The following is a 24,452-nucleotide window of genomic DNA, read 5'->3' as shown; positions in this document are numbered from 1 at the left end:
AACAGACTATTGTGTATAAGCTGAAAAACATCCGGACTATCACATTCACTGTAAAGACCTTGAAACCAGCCTGTTTTATTGACCTTGGCGAAAGAAGGCGCCTGATTTGTCTGTTATTAATGTTCATATCTTGATTTACAGACACAATAGTGAAATAAAAACCCCAGGATCATGTAGAGGGTTAATACGAACATTTAAGACCAAAATGACGAGTCTGACAGCAGCAGAGACAGAGAGGACACAGTTTTTCACGTACACGCTGAAAAACACTGGTGACCATCACATTCGCCGTAAAAAACCTTGAAACCAACTTTTTTAACTTTAGTTTTAAGCAGAAAACTCGTGTTCGTTCCCTTCTGTCGACAGTGACCCACATTGAGAAGAACACACGGAGCTGCCGGACCCCGTCTCCCTGGAGGGGGCGCCGCCGTGACGCACGCAGAGGGAAGCCGTCCAGTCTGAGCATCTGTTTCGGGGTCACAGCTGATGGATGGCACCCCAAAAAAGATCAAAACTCTCACATCTACGCCGGCTGAGTTTAACTGAAAAGAACATGGCAGAACCCGAGCGGCGCTGGCTGTTCTCACTCGACACAAAACTCCATCTGAACATGTTCCACTGGCAGATTCAGACAAAGCCCCGTCGCGCCAATGTTCACACAACACGGAGTCCAAATCTGCTAACGGGAAAAACGGCGAGTTGATACGAGACGAGGCCTGTCACCAGAACGACCACGGCGACTTATCACCCGCTACACGATCAGTCCGACAGTTATTTGGCGTTTTTACGATGAGATTTGAGGCGTAGAAAGTTAAAACGCGAACTTCCACGGCTCATCGTCGACGCAAACACATTTTTAAAGAGACAGTGTTACGTTATTTTCTGATCTGTGTCGTTCTAATGTCGTTTTCTCGTCACAAACAGACCTGGAGTTGTGTTTTTTTTTTTGTTTCGTTCACACATGTTTAACACACAAACCTGCAGATTTGGGCTGAGAAAACACTCTGTTCCACCTCGTGATGTCATCATGTGGCGATACAGGAAGTGCTCCACTGCGTTTTTAAACTCCACACACCTTCATTTGTAGAATCATTTGGATCATTTCAGACCTGGAATTACCGATCTACTACTGAACTAAAGGTAAAAGGAGCTGTTAACTTGAAAACTACCACTTGATGACATCACAAGGTGGAACGTCGCATTTTGAGCTTTGTAGATGTAACAGACTAATAATAAAGTGTAACTCAAACATGTGAGAATGAAACAAAACACAACAGCGTTAGAACACGGTTATAGAACTAGTAGATTTTTTCATGTGATACTTTTACTTTTACTTGAGTAACTTTTTGCCTTTTACTGTTTTGTCTCTTAATCTGTTTTGTAGTTTGTTTTTTTTAATCAGCGGTGGAATGTAATGAAGTAAAAGTAGTAAAATACTGCACTTTTAGCTGTGTTCTAATGTGGTTTCCTCATCGTAAACACACAAACCCTTCAGATTTAGGCTGAGTTCTTCCCTCAAACTGAAAAAAACTCTGTTCCACCTTGTGATGTCATCATGTGGTGATACAGGAAGTGCTCCACTGTGTTTTTAAACTCCACACACCTTCATTTCTAGAATCATTTGGATCATTTCAGCTCCTGGAATTGCCGATCTACTACTGAACTATAGGTAAAAGGAGCTGTTAACTTGAAAACTACCACTTGATGACATCACAAGGTGGAACTGAGCATTTTGAGCTTTGGAGATGTAACAGACTAATAATAAAGATGCGTGAATGAAACAAAACACAACTCCAGGTCTGTTTTTGAGGACAAAGCAGCATTAGAACATGGTTTAAAGCTCACAAGAGTCAATTTTGTGTAATATAGGACCTTTAAGTGCATTCTGTTATTTATTTACTGTACATTTAGGACCTTTCTTGGGACATAAATCTGCTTTATGATTTTGTTTTCAGTATTATTACTCTTCAAAATGTGTTATTTGTCACCGTGACAGGCCGAGATGAGAGGCAGACATAAAGAAAAGTACGAACCTGTCTCGCTAATACCAGAAGAGTGATGAAGAAGATGAAGAGCGACACGGAGCCCATTGTCTTCAGGTCCTTGAGTACTCCAGGGCTGCACGCACAAACACAAACACAAACACAAACTCTGTCAATCGAGTCCTGTACACACAAACACAGAGGAGGAAAAACAGCACGCAGAAGCAGAGGCAGAGGCAAGGTTACACCAAGAAAAACCAAAATAGCTCCTCGTGGTTCTGGAGTCAGCAAAGTGCCACGTGTTACATAAACTCGACGAAAATAATGCGAGCGGTCAGAGCAAAGGCGACGCTCGCAGGTGATGAGCGCAGCACGATTCAGAAAACATGTACGGTCTGTGTTTTTAGCAGGTGGGCAGCTGAAGGGCGGCAGTGGCTCAGGCGGTAGAGCGTTCGTCCATGTATCTGGAGGTTGGCGGTTTGAATCCTGCTCTCGACATGAACGTCACTGGTCAAACCTTGTGTTTTCCTCTCTGTAGAGTTACGTTCAACTTCCTCTGGGCTCAATTTGACCCCAATTTAATTTTCTTATAACTCAGCGACAAAATAACACACTTTTTATTTATTTTTTTAATATAATTTGGAGCTTATTTTCAGACTAATGTACTGACACCAAATGTATTTATTGTATTATTTATTTTTTTGTTTTAAATTTTGGTTAGTCGGCCGTATTTTAGTAAATATTGTGCATTTTTGGACGTCAAAATCTCCTGCAACTCTTAATTTCCATCACTGTCCTGTGTTTGTCAAGTACAGAGGTGGAAATTAAGTTGATCTGAGTTATAAGAGAAACAAACTGGGGTCAAATTGAACTTTAACGTAACTTGTTTTTCAGACAGTTCTTATTAAACAATCAACATTTTTTCAACCGGCCCAATTTTCAACCTGTTTGATAAAGAAATGTCCAAAATAACTCACTCCTGCTGTGAGTGAGTTATTTTTTTGGGGTCATAAATTACCCCAGGACGACACAAAGGAGCGATTCCAACTCACACTGTTGTTGTTGTGGCCTTGGGCAAGACACTCACCCCCAGTGTTGGCGTGTGTGAACGTGCGAGTGAATCATAAACGGTGTAAAGACGTGGACTAAGTGAAACTCCAGTCAAATGAAGCTCGTCGAGGCTGGAGCGGTTATAGCGGCGAATTTGGAGCAGAGTTCTATATTTGAAATTCTGACCACGAGTATCATAGCAACCAAAGAGCCAATCAGGAGCGAGGCTGTTGAAGGTAAAGCCTCTTTCTGTCCGCACCGCTGGTTTAGTAGGCAGTGGGCGCTTAGCAACGCTGTCAATCAAACCGGGGAAAGAAGGCGCCTGATTTGTCTGTTATTAATGTTCATGTCTTGATTTACAGACACAATAGTGAAATAAAAACCCCAGGATCATGCAGAGCGGGTTAATACGAACATTTAAGACCAAAATGAGTCTGACAACAGCAGTTAGAGAGAGAGAGAGAGAGGACAGAAAAATAAAAATAAACAAAATATAAAAAATAAATAAAAACAAAAATTAACTCAAAATAACTTTTAAAAAAATCTAAATAACAATAAAGGTAAAAAAAAAAAAACCCAAACAAAACAAAACTCAAAATAAAAAAAGGAAAAATAACAACCTCAAAATAACTAAAAAAAACAACAAAAAAACACCCTCAAAATAACAAAAAAAAGTTAAAAATAAACTCAAAATTTAAAAAAAGAACTAAAAATAACTAAAAAGAGAAAATGGAAAAAATAAACTCAAAATAATAAAAAAATAGAAAAAATAAACTCAAAATAACAAAAAAAACTTAAAATAACAAAACAAATCTAAATAAACACAAAATAACTTAAAAAAAAACAAACAACAACCTCAAAATAACTAAAAAATAAACACAATATATATATATATATATTATTTTTTTTTAAATCTAAGCTCAAAATAAAAAAAAAAAAAAAAAAAAAGAACCCCAGGTTCATGTAGAGGGTTAATACGAACATTTAAGAACAAAATGAGTCTGAAGCAGCAGAGACAGAGAGAGAGGCCACAGTTTTTCAATAGAAAGTGAATTGGAGCCAGAGTCGATGAAGCAGGAAGCGCACACATGATCACTTCCTGTTTAGAACGCGACGGCTAGCAGTTTAGCTACGTCCATTTATATCAGGGGAGTCAAACTCAAATCGCAGAGGGCCAAAATTAAAAACTGGGACTAAGTCGAGGACCAAACTAAATATGTATTGAAACATTTTAACAACATCCGCACGTTTTTCAGACGGGGTGGTTTAAATTTGCGTGAGGCGACAGGTAACAGATGCTAATGAGCGTCAACAGAAGTGGTGGGGGCCGGCGCCAACATATTTGCAAAGCATTCTGGGATTTATAATGCAATGATATCGAGTCTGACATATTTTTATAATCAATGAGCAAATGTCAGGATTCACACACTTGAAATCATTTTCCAGGAGTTTTCCAGGACGTTTTTAGTTAAATAATCACAGCGTCTACAAAGAGATTACCCCCTTTTTATATTGTTTTTTTTTATAATGAAAGATGAGGCATAACCCTAACACTGCCCCTGTACAAATCTATTATTTTCCAGGTTTTCCAGTATTTCCAGGACCTGAATGCCCAGAAGTGAATAGACTGTGACATTAAAAGTAAAAATACAGAAATGTTAAGTAAGAAACTGGTGGCAGCTTTGTGACAGTGTCTTAAATCATAGACTTTATACAACTTCTTTTTTTTCCCCTCCCCATTTGCATAACTTCAAACCGTAGCAGACGGAGAACCTCGAAAACCAAAAATCAAAAATCACTTCATCCTTGGTAAAGTTTTCACTGCAAACTTATAATATCTGATTATTCTGATTATGTAAAGTTAAAGTTTCCATATTACACTATTTCTGTTTCATTCACACACGTTTAACACACAAACCCTGCAGCTTTAGACACAGAAAACGCTCTGTTCCACCTTGTGATGTCATCATGTGGCGATACAGGAAGTGCTCCAGAGTGTTTTTAAACTCCACACACCTTCATTTCTAGAATCATTTGGATCATTTCAGCTCTGGAATTGTCGATCTACTACTGAACAAAAGGTAAAAGTAGATGTAAACTTGAAAACTACCACTTGATGACATCACAAGGTGGAACAGAGCATTTTGAGCTTTGGAGATGTAACAAACTAATAATAAAGTGTGACTCAAACATGTGTGAGTGAAACAAAACACAACTCTAGGTCTGTTTTTATTATGTTTTTGAACTATAGACCAAACAAAAAAATAAATAAAGATACAAATAAAAATAAAATGAAAAATAAATAAATAACATAAAAATATAATAATAATAATAATAATAATAATAATAATAATAATAATAATAATAATAATAATAAAGTAAAAATCAATCAATCAAATGAACAAATAAATACATGAATAAATAAATAAATAAATAAAGAATAACAGAACTGAATACCTGCACGTACATATACAAATCTATACACAGAGGTGAACTAATTGATCTATTATTAAAATAATCAATAAAATGCTGCCAGATGGTCCAGGTCTGTTTTTCAGGAGGTAACAGTTTTATAACATGATTTAAAGCTCAAAAGAGTCCATTTTGTGTCATTTAGGACCTTTAATATATGTTTTATACAAACACATGACTAAACTCAAACACTAAAGACAGAAGTTCTCCTGTTTTTCTTTCCTCTTCTCAAAACTTCACGTTTAATCCGACTCTCTTTAAATGTTCTTATATTTCAATGGTTCTTTCCCTCCTGCGCTCCGGCTGTCAGTCAAACCCGGGCTGGCGTCTCTTCCTCTGCCACTCACCGTCCTCTTCCTCCTGAGGTCACAGCTGATCAACACTCACACAGGAAGCGTCCTCAGCGTCTCCCAGGAGACCTCAGAGACTCTCATTACTCATCTGAAAGCAGCTGTGACAGGAAGAGCTACGCATTTCACTAAAACACAGGTAACATCTTTATATTTAAGATTTTACATAGAAAAAATCCCGGTTTTATAGGTTTTTAAGTTTAAAATTTGACTTCCTGGTTGGAAACATGACATCACACAGGGGGATTCCACGATTGTTACCTAGCAACCGCGTTTACTGTATTTATTTTTCTACGTTTATTGAACTTTTTTTGCACACGCCCGATGAAGGTAATGTAAATGTTTAAACCTCTCGCTGTTGTTGCTCTTCCTGTTTATATTTTTGTATATTTAAAAAAAAAAAAAAAAAAAAAAAGCAAGTGCCATTCAAATAAATAAATACATAATAAAATAAATGGGGAAAAAAAGAAAAAAAAGAAGTGCTATTCAAATAAATAAATAATAAAATAATTGGGAAAAAAAGCAACAAAAAAAAGCAAGTGCTATTCAAATAAATAAATAAATAAATAATAAAATAAATGGAAAAAACTAAACAAATAAAGGAAGTGCTATTCAAATAAATAAATAATAAAATATATGAAAAAAGCAAGTGCTATTCAAACAAATAAATAATAAAATAATTGGGGAAAAAATTGAATTCCGATCTCAACATACCGTATTTTCCGGACTATAAATCGCACTTTTTTTCATAGTTTGTCCGGGGGTGCGACTTATATGTGAAATTATTCAAATATATAATTTCACATCTGCGTTATTGTCACACTGGCCACACGAGGGCGCTCTAGACTTGTACCAGTGTCTACTACATGACGCATCATCTACGTCTGGAGTGGGTGGAGTTGTTCAGAATCGACACCAAGGATGAAGAATTCAGTAGATTTAATGATTTGCAGTGAGATCCAGAGTAAACTTTTCTTCTTTATTTATCTGATTAACTGTTAATATCTTACGTTAACAAACAGACACGTGTTCAGTTCTGTCTGTGCTTCATGTCGCTGAATAAATATAAATGTGTTACGTTAGCGTTAGCGTGATGTACTGATATTCAGCCTGTTGCTCCACATTTTATTGTTTTTATTATAACTTGCCTTTAAAGATAAAATGTCTGTTCTTGGTTTTGGATTTTGCTAAATAAATTTCCCAAAACAATGTGACTTATACATGTTTTTTTCTTCATAATTATGCATTTTTTGCTGGTGCGACTTATACTCCAGAGCGACGTATAGTCCAGAAAATACAGTAAACATCATTGATTGAGCGTTCAGATCCACTGACCCACAGGTTGTTGGTGTGATTCCAGCTCCCACAGATGAACGCTGTTGTCGTGTCCTTGAGCAAGACACTTAACCCCTGAGTGAGTGAATCTGTGAGCGGTTTCTTGATGTAAAAGTGTTATTTTTAGAGCCGAAAATGTGGAAAAGTTCTGTATAAAAATGTGACTGTTTCCCAGATTTTAAAATTTTTCTTCACAATTTGCTTCTTGATCAGTTTTAAACGACAATTTATCTTCACATCTGGTTTTATTCCACACAATCAAGTCAAAATTTGAGAATCATCAGACTCGTACGCTCCTTCTGCAAAGCGCGTTGACAGATGTGGAGCGAATCAGGCGGCACGGAGTCAATACTCGTTTGTTTTTGCGTTAGCGCGAGGCCGTGGGTTAGCGTGAGTTAGCGTAGGTTAGCGCGGGAAGCTAGTAGACGCGCGCACTTGCCTGTCGAGCGTGTCGGTCAGGGCGTTGCTGACTCTGTCCAGCAGGGGGGCGTGCGTCTGGAGGATGATGATGTTGTAGATCACCAGGGCGACCAGCATCACCAGCATCTTCAGCTCGTAGTTTATCCTCAGGAACACGGAGCACGACACCAGGCCCAGGATGCAGCAGTAAATGAAGTACTGCAGGTGGGAAAAGTCAAACGACAAGTAAATAAACACAAAATACAACACTGTGTTTGGTTTTGTTATGATTAAGCCACAAATATTTACACACTGAATAGTTTAATGACTGAAAAAGTGAAAAATATGAACATTAAAAACAGACAAACAGACAGAATTTCTCACGTGTTTGTTGAACTTTTAAAGCTCGTCTAAAAAACGTCCGCTCTAAAACTGAACTGGGACGAAAAGATTTTGGTTATTTCTCTTCCCAACAATGGAACAGACTTGAAGGACATTTTAAAAAACTCTCTCCACTGCAGAACTTTAATAATGTGAAGATAAACATTTATAATAAACCTGCTCCTGTTTTTAATGTTTTAAATGGACCTGTGCAGTGATGGGTTTGGTTTTGTTTGTATTGTTCTGTATTTTAACTCTCATTAGGCTCCTTCTGTAGAAATAAATAAATAAATAAATAAATACAAAAAATAAATAGATAAGATAGATAAAAAATGAATAGATAAACAAATAAATGAAAATACATCAACAAATACATAAATAGATAAATACATAGATAAATAAATAACAAATCAATAAAAAAATAAATACATAAATAAATAAATGATACATAAATAAAAAATAAATAAATAAATAGACAGATAAATAATTAAAAATAGATTTAAAAAATAGATAAATAAATAAATAGATATATATATAAATAGATAAAAATATATAGATAAATATATAGATAAATAAATAATACAAAAATGAATAGATAAATAAATAAATGATACATAAATAAATAAATAAATAAATAGATAGATAAATAATTAAAAATAAATAGATAAAAATAAATAGATAAATAAATAGATAGCTAAATAAATAGATAAATAAATAGATGGATGGATGAATAGATAGATAGATATAGAATGGAATATTTCTGGTGTATCATGTGGGTCTGGATAATATTTTTTTTTCCTAATCCAGATCGAACACTATTTCCAGTTTGCTTTTATTTTGTCTAGTTTTAGAAAAAAACCCTCTTTTTTCTGCATTTTTTCTGAACTTAAACTATGAAAACTTTAAATCTGTTCCATTAAACACAAAACGTTGTCACATTTCTCCTCCAAAGCCCCGACTCTGTCCAAACCTTTAAAGACCTGAGCTCATCACGGACGATTTGAAACGACTGGATCCACATTTGAAACAGAACAGGATTCATTTCACTGTTCTGTCGTGAGGCTGAACGAGCAGAGCAGGATTCACAGGAACATTTGAGTTTTTGTCATATATTTTTGACGTTGTTTCATATTTGAACTCTGCGGGAAACTAAACATAAAGTGGATTTACTACGACTTTGATTCTGAATGTGCCGTCAAAAAATATCTGTCTAGTATTTAATGAAACGCAGCGGAGGAAGGGAACGAAGTACAAGAAGTAAAGTAGAATTTTCAGATATCTGTACTTTACTTAAGTGCGTTTTACAGTGGATACTTTTACTTTTACTTGAGTACATTTGAGAGCAGTATCTGTACTTTCTACTCCACTTCGTTTTTGAACAGGACTGAAAAGTAAAAAGTACTTTTCATCTGATTTGAGGAGTTATTTTTACCGTGTTCGTGGAAACATCCTGAATAAAGTTGAAGAGTTCACGTTTTGGCTTTGAGCAAAACAAAAATAAAAACACAAAATTCATGAGAAAAATGGAGAAACTGATTTGTATTTTTATGTGTATTTCATTTTAAATCAATATTTCTACATTTACACTTTAACAAATGAACAACACCGTGTGAAATACTTTTACCTTTTACTCTTAAAGTACATTTTTAAACAGGTACTTAAATACTTTTACTTAAGTAGATTTTTTCATGTGATACTTTTGCTTTTACTTGAGTAACTTTTTACCTCAGTATCTGTACTTCTACTTAACAAAACTGAGTACTTTATCCACGGTTGATGAAAAGTAACGATTAGGGAGGCACCGATACGATACTAGTATTTAATATCGACTCACAAATATCGTTTCAGTGGATATTCAGTTTGGACGTATACACTGACGTAATAAAACTATTTACAGGTCCTGAGGCCCCTCACCACACACTTTATACACTTTTCTCACACAGGCGTTAACATTTTCTCACATTTCTCTCTCGTTTAAACTCTCTCAAAGTTCAAACCTTCGTAGGCGTCTTTGTCGGTGCAGAACGTTTCATCGACATTGTGGGTTTTGTCGGGGAGAAAACAAATTGCAAACGTACAGCACTTCAGAGTCACACTGAGATCCAACGTTTATGTGAATTTGTCTGAACACATTCTGTACTGGACAGGAGACACGGCACGGAGGGGACTGATGGACAATGGTCTACAGTCCAACAGCCAATCAGGACGCACGACACAATGGTCTACAGTCCAACAGCCAATCAGGACGCACGACACAATGGTCTACAGTCCAACAGCCAATCAGGACGCACGACACAATGGTCTACAGTCCAACAGCCAATCAGGACGCACGACACAATGCACGATCAGACGGAGTAAAACAAGAGCGAGACCACGAAAGATGAACCACGATATAGCGAGGGACAACTGTAAATGTTTTTACCTCCTCAAAAACAGACCTGGAGTTGTGTTTTGTTTCTTTATTATTAGTCTGTTACATCTCCACAGCTCAAAACGCTCTGTTCCACCTTGTGATGTCATACAGTGGTAGTTTAAGTTAACAGCTCCTTTTACCTTTAGTTCAGTCGTAGATTGACTATTCCAGATTTGCTGAAATGATCCAAATGATTCTAGAAATGAAGGTGTGTGGAGTTTAAAAACACAGTGGAGCACTTCCTGTATCACCACATGATGACATCACAAGGTGGAACAGAGTGTTTTTTTCAGTTTGAGAAAAGAACTCAGCCTAAATCTGAAGGTTTGTTTGTGTGAATGAAACAAAAAAACACAACTCCAGGTCTGTTTGTGACGAGGAAACGACACTAGAACAGATCAGATTCCTTCCTTCATTCTTTCCTTCCTTCCTTTTTTCCTTCCTTCTTTCGCTCCTTCCTTCTTTCCCTCCTTTCTTGCTTCCCTCTTTCCCTCCTTCCTTTATTTATTTCTTCCTTCATTCTTTCCTTCCTTCCTTCTTTCCCTCCTTTCTTGCTTCCTTCTTTCCCTCTTTCCTTTATTCATTCCTTCCTTCATTCTTTCCTTCCTTCCTTCTTTCCCTCCTTTCTTGCTTCCTTCTTTCCCTCTTTCCTTTATTCATTCCTTCCTTCATTCTTTCCTTCCTTCCTTCTTTCCCTCCTTTCTTGCTTCCTTCTTTCCCTCTTTCCTTTATTCATTCCTTCCTTCATTCTTTCCTTCCTTCCTTCCTTCTTTCGCTCCTTCCTTCTTTCCCTCCTTTCTTGCTTCCTTCTTTCCCTCCTTCCTTCATTCTTTTCTTCCTTCCTTCCTCGATTCCTTCCTTCATTCTTTCCTTCCTTCCTTCTTTAGCTCCTTCCTTCTTTCCCTCCTTTCTTGCTTCCTTCTTTCCCTCCTTCCTTCCTCGATTCTTTCCTTCATTCTTTTCTTCCTTCCAGATCAGAATCGATGCTAAAAAAGCCACAACCTTCTATTTTCTTTCCCTTTTTTCCGTGAGCCTAACCCTTTTCCTCGTTGATCCGTAGCGTTTAGCCGGAGCGCCGCGGATCCTTCCCACCTCTGCTGAGTCAAAGCCAAACGAGAGGTTACTCTGCAAAAATAGAGCCGCTTTAATTCGAGCGCAGTTACACAACCAAAACACTGTCTTTATGTAACGCAAAGTGAAAGTAAAAATATTCTGTCCAACGAGCCTGAAAATCCCCCACGTTTTGAACTTTATTTTAACGCCCGGCCCCGATAACGACGCGCGGAAACATCGTGAGGCGCTTACTCTTTCCCGACGAGACGCAGAAATATCGATTTAACAGTTATGAAGTGTCCACGCGGCACAAAACGGACGCGGCGCTCAAGTGATTTACAGGCGCCGCCGCGGTGAGCATCATTTTCAACGGAAAGTCTATACGTATCTGCAAAACGAAACGCAACACGGACGTTCGGTGTCGAGTTATGAAAGGGAACACGGAGAGACGGGACAATGGCGAGGTCAGCGGCGGCGGCGGCGAGCTGGAAGACGACGAGGTAAAGACGATTCCGGAGGAGGCTTTGTTCACGGGGGAAATAGAAGTGATGACAAACGCGGAAAAATCAGAGGAGCAGCCGACGGGCAAAGAGCGAGAGCGAAATCAGCACGAATCTGATGGAAAAGGAGGAGAAAGAAAGTACTCGAGTAAAAGTATCACATGGAAAATCTACTTAAGTAAAAGTATTAAAGTATCTGTTTAAAAAGGTACTTGAAGAGTAAAAAGTAAAAGTATTTCACACAGATTTTGAGTCGTATGAAGCTTCAAATGTGGTGATTTTGATGCAGATTTGAGTTGAATCGATCGTTTTTTTCCTGCTGTTTTTATTTACATATTTTTGTTTGTTTTTTGTTTGTTTTGTTTCTTTTTCAACGTGTTAAAATAAAACCTCAGACTTTTCAGCAGGTCTCAGACAATAACAAAAAATACTTTCACTTTTCAGTCCAGAAAGTACAGATACTGCTCTCAAATGTACTAAAGTAAAAAGTATCCACTGTAAAATGTACTTAAGTAAAGCACAAATACCTAAACTTTTTACCTAACTGAAGTACTTTTACTTTTACTTTGTTAAGTTCCACCATTTCTTAAATATGAAATAAACATTTTATTTATTGTATTTTTATTGTTTCATTTATTCTCAGTTTTTATTTTTACATTTGTTGTGTTTTTAAAAGTCATTTATTAAAGATCAGATCAGATTCTCCTCATGTCACTGATGAAGGTCACGGATCAATATGGCTCTTTCAGCTCCGATACCGATACTTTGGCTCTCCTCCTTCATTCATTCATTCCTTCATTCATTCTTTCCTTCCTTCATTTATTCATTCGTTCGTTCCTTCATTCTTTCCTTCCTCCTTCCTTCTGTCCTTCATTTTTTTCCTTCATTCATTCATTTGTTCCTTCCTTCTTTCCTTCTTTCTTTCCTTCCTTCATTCTTTCCTTCCTTCATTCTTTGCTTCATTCCTTCCTTCCTTCCTTCCTTCATTCTTTCCTTCCTTCATTCGTTCCTTCGTTCCTTCCTTCATTCTTTCCTTCCTTCCTTCCTCCTTCCTTCCTTCAATCTTTGCTTCATTCTTTCCTTCCTTCATTCATTTGTTCCCTCCTTCCTTCCTCCTTCCTTCCTTCATTCTTTCCTTCCTTCATTTGTTCCCTCCTTACTTCCTTCCTTCCTTCCTTCCTTCATTCTTTGCTTCATTCTTTCCTTCCTTCCTTCCTTCCTTCCTTCCTTTCTTCCTTCCTTCCTTCCTTCCTTCCTTCCTCCTTCCTTCATTCTTTCCTTCCTTCCTTCATCCATTTGTTCCTTCCTTCTTTCTTTCTTTCCTTCCTTCATTCTTTCCTTCCTTCCTTCATTCATTTGTTCCTTCCTTCCTTCCTTCATTCTTTCCTTCCTTCCTTGATTCATTCTTTTCTTCCTTCCTCCTTCATTTGTTCGTTCCTTTATTTTTTCCTTCCCTCCTCCCTTCCTCTCTCCCTTCTTTCCTTCTTCTCTTCTTCCTTCCTTGTGTTAAACTTCTTTAAGTCATTTATTACAAACACAAATCCCGTCGTGTTGTGTAACTGTTTTTCCTCCTGAACAGGTTTGTGCGTCTGAAAGTTCAAACATTACGACTCGTTGGACACAAATACACCGGGACATTCTCCGGTTTCATCGAATCAAAGCCTCGACCGCGATATCGACCGACCCGATATCGAAGAACCGATATCCGACCCAGCGAATCCCTCGTTTTGGTTCAATAATCCAACGAGAGCGACGTTCTGCTGTAGTGCACCACAGGCACAAGAGCGAACCACAAACCCCCCGCTCGATCGCACACGAGCGGGAGCGTATGTTACATTTAGTGGCTTTAAGGTTACCGGGGACGACCAGAGCCGCTCCAGCAGGTGTGCGGCTCGTGAGACGGCTCTTCACCGGAGTGTGGCGGTTTTATGTGAAAATGTGTTTAGATACAGAAAAATGAAAACCTGCAGTAAAATGTGTTCAGATACACGGTCCAATCAGAGTACTGTGTTCTGAGTACTTTGAATACTTTAATTAATCATGGGCATTAAAATAAATAAAAATAAAATAAAATAAAATAAAATAAAATAAAATAAAAATAAATAAATAAATAAATAAATTTAAAAATAAAAATAAATAAATAAATAAATAAAAATAAATAAATACATAAATACATAAAAATAAATAAATACATAAATAAAAATAAATAAATAAAAGAAATAAAACTAAATAAAATAAAAATGATAACCAGATGTACTATTTAGCTCAAATGCTGAATGCGTTAAAAATAAACTATGATAAAAAATACTTTTACTTTTCAGTTCAGTTCAAAAATGTAGTTGAGTAGAAAGTACAGATACTCAAGTAAAAGTACAGATACTGAGGTGAAACGTTAAGTATCACATGAAAAAATCTACTTACGTAAAAGTATTTAAGCACCTGTTTAAAAGTAAAAGTATTTCACACAGTGCTGTTCATTTGTTAAAGTGTAAATGTAGAGATACTGATTTAAAATGATTCATATTTTAGTCACAGTAACAATATGAATCAGTTTCTTAATTTTTCTCATTATTTTTGTGTTTTTATTTTTGTTTTGCTCAAAGTTGAAGCTTGAACTCGAAAACTTTAGTCATAAACGTAAAAATAACTCCTCAAATCATATGAAAAGTACTTTTTACTTTTCAGTCCTGTTCAAAAATGTAGTGGAGTAGAAAGTACAGATACTGAAGTAAAAGTAAAAAGCATCCACTGTAAAATGTACTTCAGTAAAAAGTGGAAAACCCCAAAATTTACACAGTACGTCACTACTTTTACTTTGTTACATTCCACTGCAACGAACAAAGTCTTAATAAAAAGCTTAAGATCCTGAAAACCGCCTAAGCAGAGTTTGAAAAATGTTAATTAGCCTGATTTGTCTGTTATTAATGTTCAGATCTTGATTTACAGACACAATAGTGAAATAAAAACCCCAGGATCATGTAGAGGGTTAATACGAACATTTAAGACCAAAATGACGAGTCTGACAGAGAGAGGGGACAGTTTATCAAAAAACAAAAAAGAAACTCAAAATTAAAAAAAAGAAATTAATAAAAAAATCCAAATAAACTCAAAATAACAAAAAAAAAGAAAAACTCAAAATAATATTTAAAAAAAACTCAAAATAACAACAAAAAACTACAAAAAAGAAAAACAATCCAAATAAACTCAAAATAACTTAAGAAAGAGAAAAATCTCAAAATAACTAAAAGAAAAATAAACTCAAAATAACAACAAAAAAATAAATAAATAAATAAAAACCCCAGGATCATGTAGAGGGTTAATACGAACATTTAAGACCAAAATGAGTCTGAAGCAGCAGAGACAGAGAGAGGGGACAGTTTTACTATAGAAAGTGAATTGGAGTCAGAGTCGATGGAGCAGGAATCGCGCCCATTATATAAACACAATCTATGGGGTACATCCACAGAGAGGGGCCCCCAGAGACAAACTGAGCTTAGGGCCCCCTGGTAGCTAACACCGGCCCTGCGCAGCCAATCAAACCGGGATTTCACGTCACCGCTCTCTCTCGTTTGGCATCACTCACCGGGAGATAAAACGTCGGCGGTCCGGAGGTGTGGTCCTGGTGCAGAAGCGGGCTCCCGTCGCTGCTGTTGGTGAAATTCACAGGTGCCGCGGTCATTAGCGCTTCAGACGGAGGGATCTGTGAAACATCTGGCGCTCCTCCGGGATCCTCTACAAAGAACTGACACAAACACAATGGCTGATGAGGGAAAAAGGCCTCGGATCATGTGCCATCCACCGAATATCACAATCATCGCATGTGTGTGGTGCTCTAAAGCGTGCCCCGAGGAGATGGCTTTAGCAGACGAGCCGACGACGTGAAGGAGAAGCGCACGATCAGGAGAAGGCGCTGGATAAAGACAGGAAGCTCACAGTGGATTCCCGTTTTAGTCTTTTGTGCCGAGAGACGCCAGCTAAAGATACGGACAATGCTTTTTCAAATATATTTTTTTTTACGTTCGCAGTTCGAGGTCACTCCGGGACAGATCCGAGTCAAATACTAAAACATGAGCGCGGTAAAACGCCGTGGGTTTCAGAGGGATGAGCGTTGCCTTAGCGATACACAATACAGAAATAAATATTATATCTTTTTTTTTTTCGCTGTTTTCTGAGCTGTTTTAATGTCGTTTCCTCGTCACAAACAGACCTGGAGTTGTGTTTTTTTTGTTTCATTCACACAAACAAACCTGCATATTTACACTGAGTTCTTCTCTCAAACTGAAAACACTCTGTTCCACCTTGTGATGTCATCATGTGGTGATACAGGAAGTGCTCCGCTGTGTTTTTAAACTCACCTTCATTTCTAGAATCATTTGGATCATTTCAGCTCTGGAATAACGGCCAATCTACTACTGAACTAAAGGTAAAAGGAGCTGTTAACGTGAAAACTACCACTTGATGACATCACAAGGTGGAACAGAGCATTTGTGACTTAAAGCTACAAGAGTCAATATAGGACCTTTAAATTGTGCTTGTGTCTTTATAGTTCTCATCTCTGACACTCGTGGATCATCATTATGTTATAATTTGCACATTTTAAATCACAATTTTAATCTAAAACGACTTAATAAAACAAATGAGTCTGTCGAATGGGAGCTTATGACGCCGTAAATGTCTGTTATTATTATTATCAAGATCAGGAGCCTGTTGGACTGGAGCGATCTTCTGATTAACCACACAAATTATGGCGGTCTTAAGCCTTTTCAGTATTTTATAATTCATTAGTTCTGCAGATCCACATCTCTGACAAACAAAGACCCACTAACACTGGACGTTATGTGACACATGGAAGAAAAACCAAAACATGTCACTCACTCGATAAGAGACTTATCGAGTGACATGAGTGAGTATCGAGTCATGACGAGAGACTTAAGAGGCGTGGTCATGATGATTAGTGAGAGTAGCTGTAGTAGGGTTAGGGTTGTTGTTGTAGTTGATGATGTTGCTGTTGGTGGTGTTGTTCTTGTGGGCAGTGTTGGTTTTGTTGTTGATGTTGTTGGTGGTATTGTTGGCGGTATTGTTGGCGTTGTTGTTTGTGGTGGTGATGTGGTTGTTGGTGGTGTGGTTGCTGTTGTTGATGATGATGTTGGTGGCGATGTGGTTGTGATTAGTGTGATTTTTGTTGGTGTTGTTTTGATTGTTGTTGGTAGTGTGGTTGTTCTTGTTGGTGTGGTTGTTGTTGCTGGTGGTGCTGTTGGTGGTGGTGTAGTTGCTGTTGTTGTTAGTGTTGTTGTGGTTGCTGTTGTTGTTACTATTATTGTTGCTGCTGGTATGGTTGTTGTTGGTGGTGTGGATGTTGTTGGTTTTGTTGTTATTGATGTTGTTGGTGCTGGTTTAGTTGTTGTTGTGATTATTTCTCACCGTGTTAAAGACATAACCCTGATAAAGGCCGTGGTCATGATTATTAGTAGTCGTGACAGTAGCTGTAGCGTTTGTGCTGACGTTGATGTTGTTGTTGACGTTGTTAATGTTGTTGTGATTATTTCTCACCATGTTGAAGACGGACATAACCAGGATGAGGGCGGTCGTCATGATGGTGAGGACCAGTCTCAGCCAGGGGTTATTAGTGACAATGATCCGTGAAGAAGCTGGAACCCAGGACAGAGAGCAGACGGAGCCTTTCCCTCCCTGCTGCAGGAGAACAAAACAGGAAGTCAATATGGACACGCACTCATTAGGCTCTCACAAAACACGAAAAACACACACTACCAGACAAAAGCACACACACACACACACACACTCTCACTCTGTGTTTTATTGTCTTTATTTTTACAGCATTTTACATTTTAGATTTTACTTATTATTATTATTATTATTATTATTATTATTATTATTATTATTATTATTATTTTATTTTATTTTTATTTTATATTATGTTATTTATTTTATTTTTCATTTTATTTTTATTTGTATATTTATTTATTTTTTTTGTTTGGTCTATATTTCAAAAACATAATAAAAACAGACACATTTTGTTATTTATTTATTTTATTTATTTATTTTATTATTAGTATGTCTTATTATTATTATTATTATTATTATTATTATTATTATATTTGTATTTTATATTATGTTATTTATTTTATTTTTCATTTTTATTTGTATATTTATTTATCTTTTTTTGTTTGGTCTATATTTCAAAAACATAATAAAAACAGACACATTTTGTTATTTATTTATTTATTTTATTATTAGTATGTCTAAATTGCTGAATCTCATAGTCTATTAATTAAACTAAAACTGTACAAAACAACAACGACAAACATTCATCGACGAAACCCACGCGCTCAAAATCCCCCGAGACAAATCGGCTTAAAAGTCTTCTCAGTAGCAGTTTTTTTTTTTTTTTTTTGTCTTGTTAACTGTGCCGGCGGTTTCTTTAAAAACTTCTAAGAAATCTGGATCACAAAAGCCAAATAACTCTCCCTCCACAGATGAAAAGGACACACACTCTAAGAGCTTCATTTAACAAAATCAAACTCACAAAAGCAGCACAACGCGTCTTTATCTTAGTCGATTCTGAGCTCGAACATCAGCTCCCACACCGCGCCGCTCGGACCCTTATTAGCAACATGCTCCGTGCTAATTGGAGGTTAGCACAAAGCCGGCCAATCAGCGCGTGTGTGTGTGTGTGTGTGTGCCTCTGTGTGTGTGTGAGAGAAACATTGTCGATAGTCCTTGATAATTGGGAGTGACCATAGACTGTGTAAAGACGTGGACTGAGTGAGTGCGACGTCACCAAAGCTCCGGTCAAATGAAGCTAATCGACGCTAGCAAGGAAAGAAGACGCCTGATTTGTCTGGTATTAATGTTCATATCTTGAGTTACGGATAAAATAGTGAAATAAAAACCCCAGGATCATGTAGAGGGTTAATACGAACATTTAAGATCAAAATGACAGGGTTTTTAAATGTAAAGTGAATTGGAGCCAGAGTCGATGGAGCCGGAAGTGCACACATGATCACTTCCTGTTTGTAACGCGGTGGCTAGCAGGTTAGCGATCTATGTCTATGGGAGTCACACTTTAAAGATCATAAAAGTCTATAAAGATGATCAGTCGTGTCAAATTGTTTCTGCATAAAACAGAGGGTTTAAAAAAAAAGTAAATTTAAAGACCTTTTTATTTATAAAAGCGTAAGATGATGTTTTTAGTTTTTAGCAATTGGTATTTTAAAGTTCTTTTTATTGTAGCACTCTGGGATTTTGTTTGTTTGAAGAGTGCATTATAAATAAAATGTATTATTATTATTATTATTATTATTATTACCAGAAAGAGCTGATGAGAACTGATGTTTATCACTCAGTTCTGTTACTTAAAAGTACAGATACTCAAGTAAAAGTAAAAGTATCACATGAAAAATCTACTTGAGTAAAAGTATTAAAGTATCTGTTTAAAAATGTACTTAAAGAGTAAAAAGTAAAGCTCTAATGAAGCTTCAAATGTGGTGATTTTGATAAAGATTTGAGCTGAATTTTGTTCAACAGAAACGACTGAATCGATCTGTTTTTTTTTCTATCTGTTTTTATTTGTATATTTTTGTTTTGCTCAAATTATGGACGTGTTAAAAATAAACCCTCAGCCTTTTCAGCAGGTCTCAGACAGTAAGAAAACTGCTTTTATTCTTCAGCCCTGTTAAAAAGATGCACTGAAGTAGAAAGTACAGATACTGCTCTCAAACGTAGTGAAGTAAAAGTAAAAATATCCACTTTAAAATGTACTTAGAAGTCCTATATTACAGAAAAATTACTCTTGTGGGCTTTAATCCATGTTCTAATGCTGTTTCCATCTCAAAAACAGACCTGGAGTTGTGTTTTAATCTGTTTATTATTCGTCTGTTACATCTCCAAAGCTCAAAACGCTCAGTTCCACCTTGTGATGTCATCAAGTGGTAGTTTCCAAGTGAACAGCTCCTTTTACTTCTAGTTCGGTAGTAAATCGGCAACTCCAGAGCCGAAATAATCCAAATGATTCTAGAAACGAAGGTGCGTGGAGTTTAAAAACACAGCGGAGCACTTCCTGTATCGCCACATGATGACATCACAAGGTGGAACAGAGTGGTTTTTTTTTCAGTTTGAGAAGAACTTAGCGTAAATGTGCCGGGTTTGTGTTTTAAACATGTCAGAATGAAACAAAAACACAACTCCAGGTCTGTTTGTGTCATTATTTTACAACTTTTACTTCATTCCATTCCACTACAAAACGGATCGAGAGACAAAACGCCAACGCTTCGCCCACGTTTCACTAAATTAAATTTACAACTCCAACTTCAGCTCTTCCATTTTTAAATATTTAATCCTACAGAGTGTGTAATATCCGCGTGGGCGTCGGATCGAGCGCAATCATCGAGAAATCAATGCAAAAAAACCTACCAGAATGTGCCCGGCGAAACAGAGAAGAAGAATCAGCGCCAGCAGCAGGAACGCCAACCCGAAGGAGATCCCCAGCACCGCCGTCCTGCAACAAACCCGCAACAAAACATTACCAACGCCGTGAACATAACGAGGACTAAAATCTATTTACGCCGACAGTCGCTTTATCAACGCGCTCAAGTGGTGCACGGGCGCTCGTAATGGAGTTATTTTCACGTTCTAAAACATACGGGGGGGGCTAATACGACAGATTTAAAGCGGCGATAAAACACGTGGAGTCGGCTTTAAACGCGCCGCAAACATCGCAGCGATAAAACGGGAGCGGGAGAGGTGAATGAGAAAATCGATGCATGTCTCTGTGACGTTAGATTACACATGCGCGGAGTCTAAAAAAAAGCCGTAAATTAGACCGAGTCGAGGTATTTTATTTCAGCGTTGGACCGTTTCGACCGACGCGCTTTGCTTTACTTAATCTATAATCGTTGCCAGGTGTTTTTTTTTTTTTTTTTGGGGTGGGGGGGCGTCTTTCAAATCTATTTACGGTCTAGCGTTTTAGCGTTCCACCTCTTCGATCTCGGTGACGCGGGATCAGACAGCTGGCGTCAAATGTTTGGGGTTTTTTTTCCGTCGTCAATGCAGCTGGAGAGTCTGAGTCTGAGTCTGAGGGTGCGTCGGGGGATCAGACGGGGGAAGGGGGGCAAAGGTTAAAAGGGGGTCAAAGGTTAAAAGGGGGTCAAACCTGGGCAGGACGAGGATCTGCACCACGAAGATGCAGCAGAAGATGAGGCAGGCGCAGGTGACGTAGTATTTGAAGGCTGGTAACGTTGTGGATCTGTACTGTGGAGAAGGAGAGAGGGGTTCAGTTTGCAGAGCTCAAACTAAGGATTTATCGATACAGGTCCGATACCGATACCGATACTTTGACTTTAAGTATCTGCGTACATAGCAAAAAGAGAAACTGGCTGCTCGTCTTCTTCAGTTCTGGTCAGATTACTGCTGGACACTGCCTTATATCTGTCAGAAGTCCTACTTAGCACAGTCATTCAAGCCCCTAGTGAGTGATTTCACACCTGTTATCCTAAATAGCGCCTCCTTCAGACAGATATAAGGCAGTGTCCAGCAGTAATCTGACCAGAACTGAAGAAAAAGAAGAAGAAGAAAAAGCGATTTGGACGAGCAGCGAAACGTTTTCACTCCTACAACGTTTTGTCCAGTTGATGGATTTAAATTTCGTATCTCGTCTCGTCTTGTGTCGCTAATGATGCGTCTCTAGTGGTGGAAGTACTCAATTTTGTAAGTAAAAGTACAGAAAAATACTCAAGAAAAAGTATCACATGAAAAAATGTACTTAAAGAGTAAAAAGTTAAAGTATTTCATGCAGATTTTGAGTCTTTTAAAGCTTCAAATGTGGTGATTTTGATAAAGATTTGAGCTGAATTTTGTTCAATAGAAACAATTGAATTATTTTTTTCTGTTTTTATTTTTATATTTTAGTTTTGCTCAAAATATGAACATGTTAAAAATAAACCTTCAGATTTTTTGGCAGGTTTTAAACTATAATAAAAAATACTTTTACTTCTCACTCGAGTTAAAAAATGTAGTGAAGTAGAAAGTACAGATACTGCTCTCGAATGTACTGAAGTAAAAGTAAAAAGTACAAATACCTAAAAAATGTATACTTAAGTACAGTACTTTACTACTTTACTTTGTTATCTTCCACTGCTGACGGCTATTATGATGATTTATGATTTTTAATTCAAGTTTTGTTGTATAAAAATGATTTTCAGTGTCAACATCACAAACATAAACAACACAAACTTTTAGTATAGTAAAAAAAAAAATTCAAATTTCTTGGTCTTAAGTCGAAAATCTGGACCATGTGATTTAAACGACAAAAACACAAGCTCATCACGGACTTTTAAAACACTTAAAACACAGAAATCAGGAGTAAAACCAGATCGATTTCCTCTAAACTCGACTCAATGACGCGATAAACTGCATTTTTCTACCCCAGAGACTGAACGACAGCGTTTGATTGGTCCTACCTCCTTCTCCAGCGTTTTATTGTGAAAAAACAACGAGATGCGCTGGATGCCCTCGGACTTAAGCCACTGCCTGCGGAAATAAGACACAAACAAAACAAGCCGTGTGCGTATCTGAAATCAATTCTTCTTCTCCTGAGTTAATCGCACTCGCTCAAGTTATGGAGGCTAAACGAGCAAATCCGCCGTCTCTGTTGCTAAGCGTCGAGACGGCGAAAGAAAAAAAAGAACTGAAACCAGCACTTACTTTTGTGAGTTGATGCCGTCGATGGTCCGGATCATTCGCTCGTTAAGCTCCTCCTCAAACCTCCTCCTCTGAGACTTAGACCTGGCATTAAAAAACAAAATTAAATTAAAAACCCGTCTTGTCGTCTTCTTTTGAGACTCTTCGTATTAACCTTTCCCTCCTCTGGAAGTGGTACTGTCCCATCGGAACGTCCTATAAAAGAATAAAAGACGGGTTGGGTTTAATGGTTTCTCCGGCCGTGTAAAACGTGCGGCCGTCCGTTCTCACCCTGGTGTTGATCTTGCCGTTGTCGGTGGACATGCTGTCTCGGTGGTGGAGGTTGGCGAACGGTTTGGCGGCGCCCCAGGACTCGAGGTAACGGGTCATTCTGACGGACGCTCGCATTTTACCTCCATCCAGAGAAGGACGAGAGCGGACGCCGAGGAGAGGGCTGTGTCGGTCTGTCTGTGAGGAAGGACAAGCAAAGTGTTCATCAGAAACAACGGCGGGAGAGGTTACGTCCACGGCTGTGTCCGAATGTCCTCGCTACGTCCTACAGGGGGCGCTATTTAGAGGTCAGGCGTTTTTAGTGGTGTCCGAATGTCCAGCAGGTGAAAAGTAGTGAAAGTTGTGCACTCAAAATTTCACGATGCACTTTGGAAAGTAGTGGACATCGGTGGTCGCTAAATCACTGCTAGCGTTAGCCGTTTTAGCTCGAGATGACAATAACAGAGCGAGAATTTACACATCTCACACAAAAATGTTAAAATCTTGTCCGTTTACGTGAGATCCAACTTGTCAAAAACTTGTACGGTTATTATTTGTCCTTAAAGACGTGTTCCTGTCCGATCTGAGCAGCGTTTATGACAAAAATCGACTTTTATCTGAGTTTAGCCTTTAGGTTTTTTTCACCCAAACGCCAAAGTCACGTGAGCTGAAAGTCGTGAGCCGTGTGTCTGATTCTCTCTGTGAACGAGTCTCTAGAGAGTCCGCTAAAGAGTGTGGGGTTTAGGGGCTGGGGGAGACATTCAGAAACAGCCCAAGTATAAATGCTTATTAACTGTCAATTGGCTAGGCTAGTTAGCTCACTCAAAGCTAACAGTCACTTTTATTAACATTGGAAAACAGAAAATAAACAACCTAAAATCCAAATAAATTCAAATAAACACTGCCCGACTGTTTTTAAATGTAGAATATTTCACTTTGTGGTGTTGTTTTAATGTTTATTATGCCTCAAAGTTAGCATTAGCGTTAGCATTGAGACACAAACATGTCTCTTTCTAAACGCAAAAGTGTCTCAGGTGAAGTATTTATTTTATTTGTGTAGAGTTTAACACGTTCCTGTCCACTGTCTGACCCTAACCCCCTAACCTCTGACCTCTGACCCCTAACACACCTGCAGCTTTCTGTCCACTGTTTGACTCTAACATGCTAACCGCTAACCGCTAACCTCTGACGCACCCGCAGCTCCCTGTCCTCTGCCTGACCTTTAAATATTTACTCATTTTAATGTGACTCGGTAAAAACCTCATAGAGATCAAACTGGACAGGAAGTAGTGACGCTAACAGTGAGGTAGCGGGCGCTAACGTGCACAGAGCTAATTAAATAATGGAATGTTGAAATACTGTGTTTATATTCCACATGTGATTAAAGTCGGGGCTGAGCGATGTGACATTAAAATGGAATACTCCTGAGTGAGTGACAGTTTAATTAAACAATCACAGTGACGCGTTAACTCAGAATAAACAGATTAAAACCACTTAATGTCGAGAAAATTGTGATTTTGTGGCAGATTTGGCAACTGCTAATTAAACCGAA

At 37.8% G+C, this 24,452-nt stretch overlaps 1 protein-coding gene across 1 annotated transcript in view; it reads right to left on the bottom strand.

Annotated features, from left to right (window-relative positions):
- The window catches only part of adcy2b (adenylate cyclase 2b (brain)), a 110,988-nt gene that overhangs the window by 11,626 nt on the left and 74,910 nt on the right, over positions 1-24,452 (bottom strand). Inside the window, exons 10-19 of the mRNA XM_055225154.1 lie at positions 22,922-23,098; positions 22,806-22,846; positions 22,655-22,735; positions 22,411-22,480; positions 21,105-21,202; positions 20,366-20,450; positions 17,486-17,626; positions 15,519-15,677; positions 7,629-7,807; positions 2,034-2,118 (exon numbers count right to left, since the gene is read on the bottom strand). Coding sequence (XP_055081129.1) covers positions 2,034-2,118; positions 7,629-7,807; positions 15,519-15,677; positions 17,486-17,626; positions 20,366-20,450; positions 21,105-21,202; positions 22,411-22,480; positions 22,655-22,735; positions 22,806-22,846; positions 22,922-23,098 — 1,116 coding nt within the window. The remainder of the gene's footprint in view (positions 1-2,033; positions 2,119-7,628; positions 7,808-15,518; positions 15,678-17,485; positions 17,627-20,365; positions 20,451-21,104; positions 21,203-22,410; positions 22,481-22,654; positions 22,736-22,805; positions 22,847-22,921; positions 23,099-24,452) is intronic.

Source organism: Periophthalmus magnuspinnatus, chromosome 11 (assembly GCF_009829125.3).
Source record: "Periophthalmus magnuspinnatus isolate fPerMag1 chromosome 11, fPerMag1.2.pri, whole genome shotgun sequence".
NCBI classification, from domain to species: domain Eukaryota; kingdom Metazoa; phylum Chordata; class Actinopteri; order Gobiiformes; family Gobiidae; genus Periophthalmus; species Periophthalmus magnuspinnatus.
Note: the sequence above shows the minus strand (reverse complement) of the source record. Positions and strands in the feature narration are given on the sequence as shown.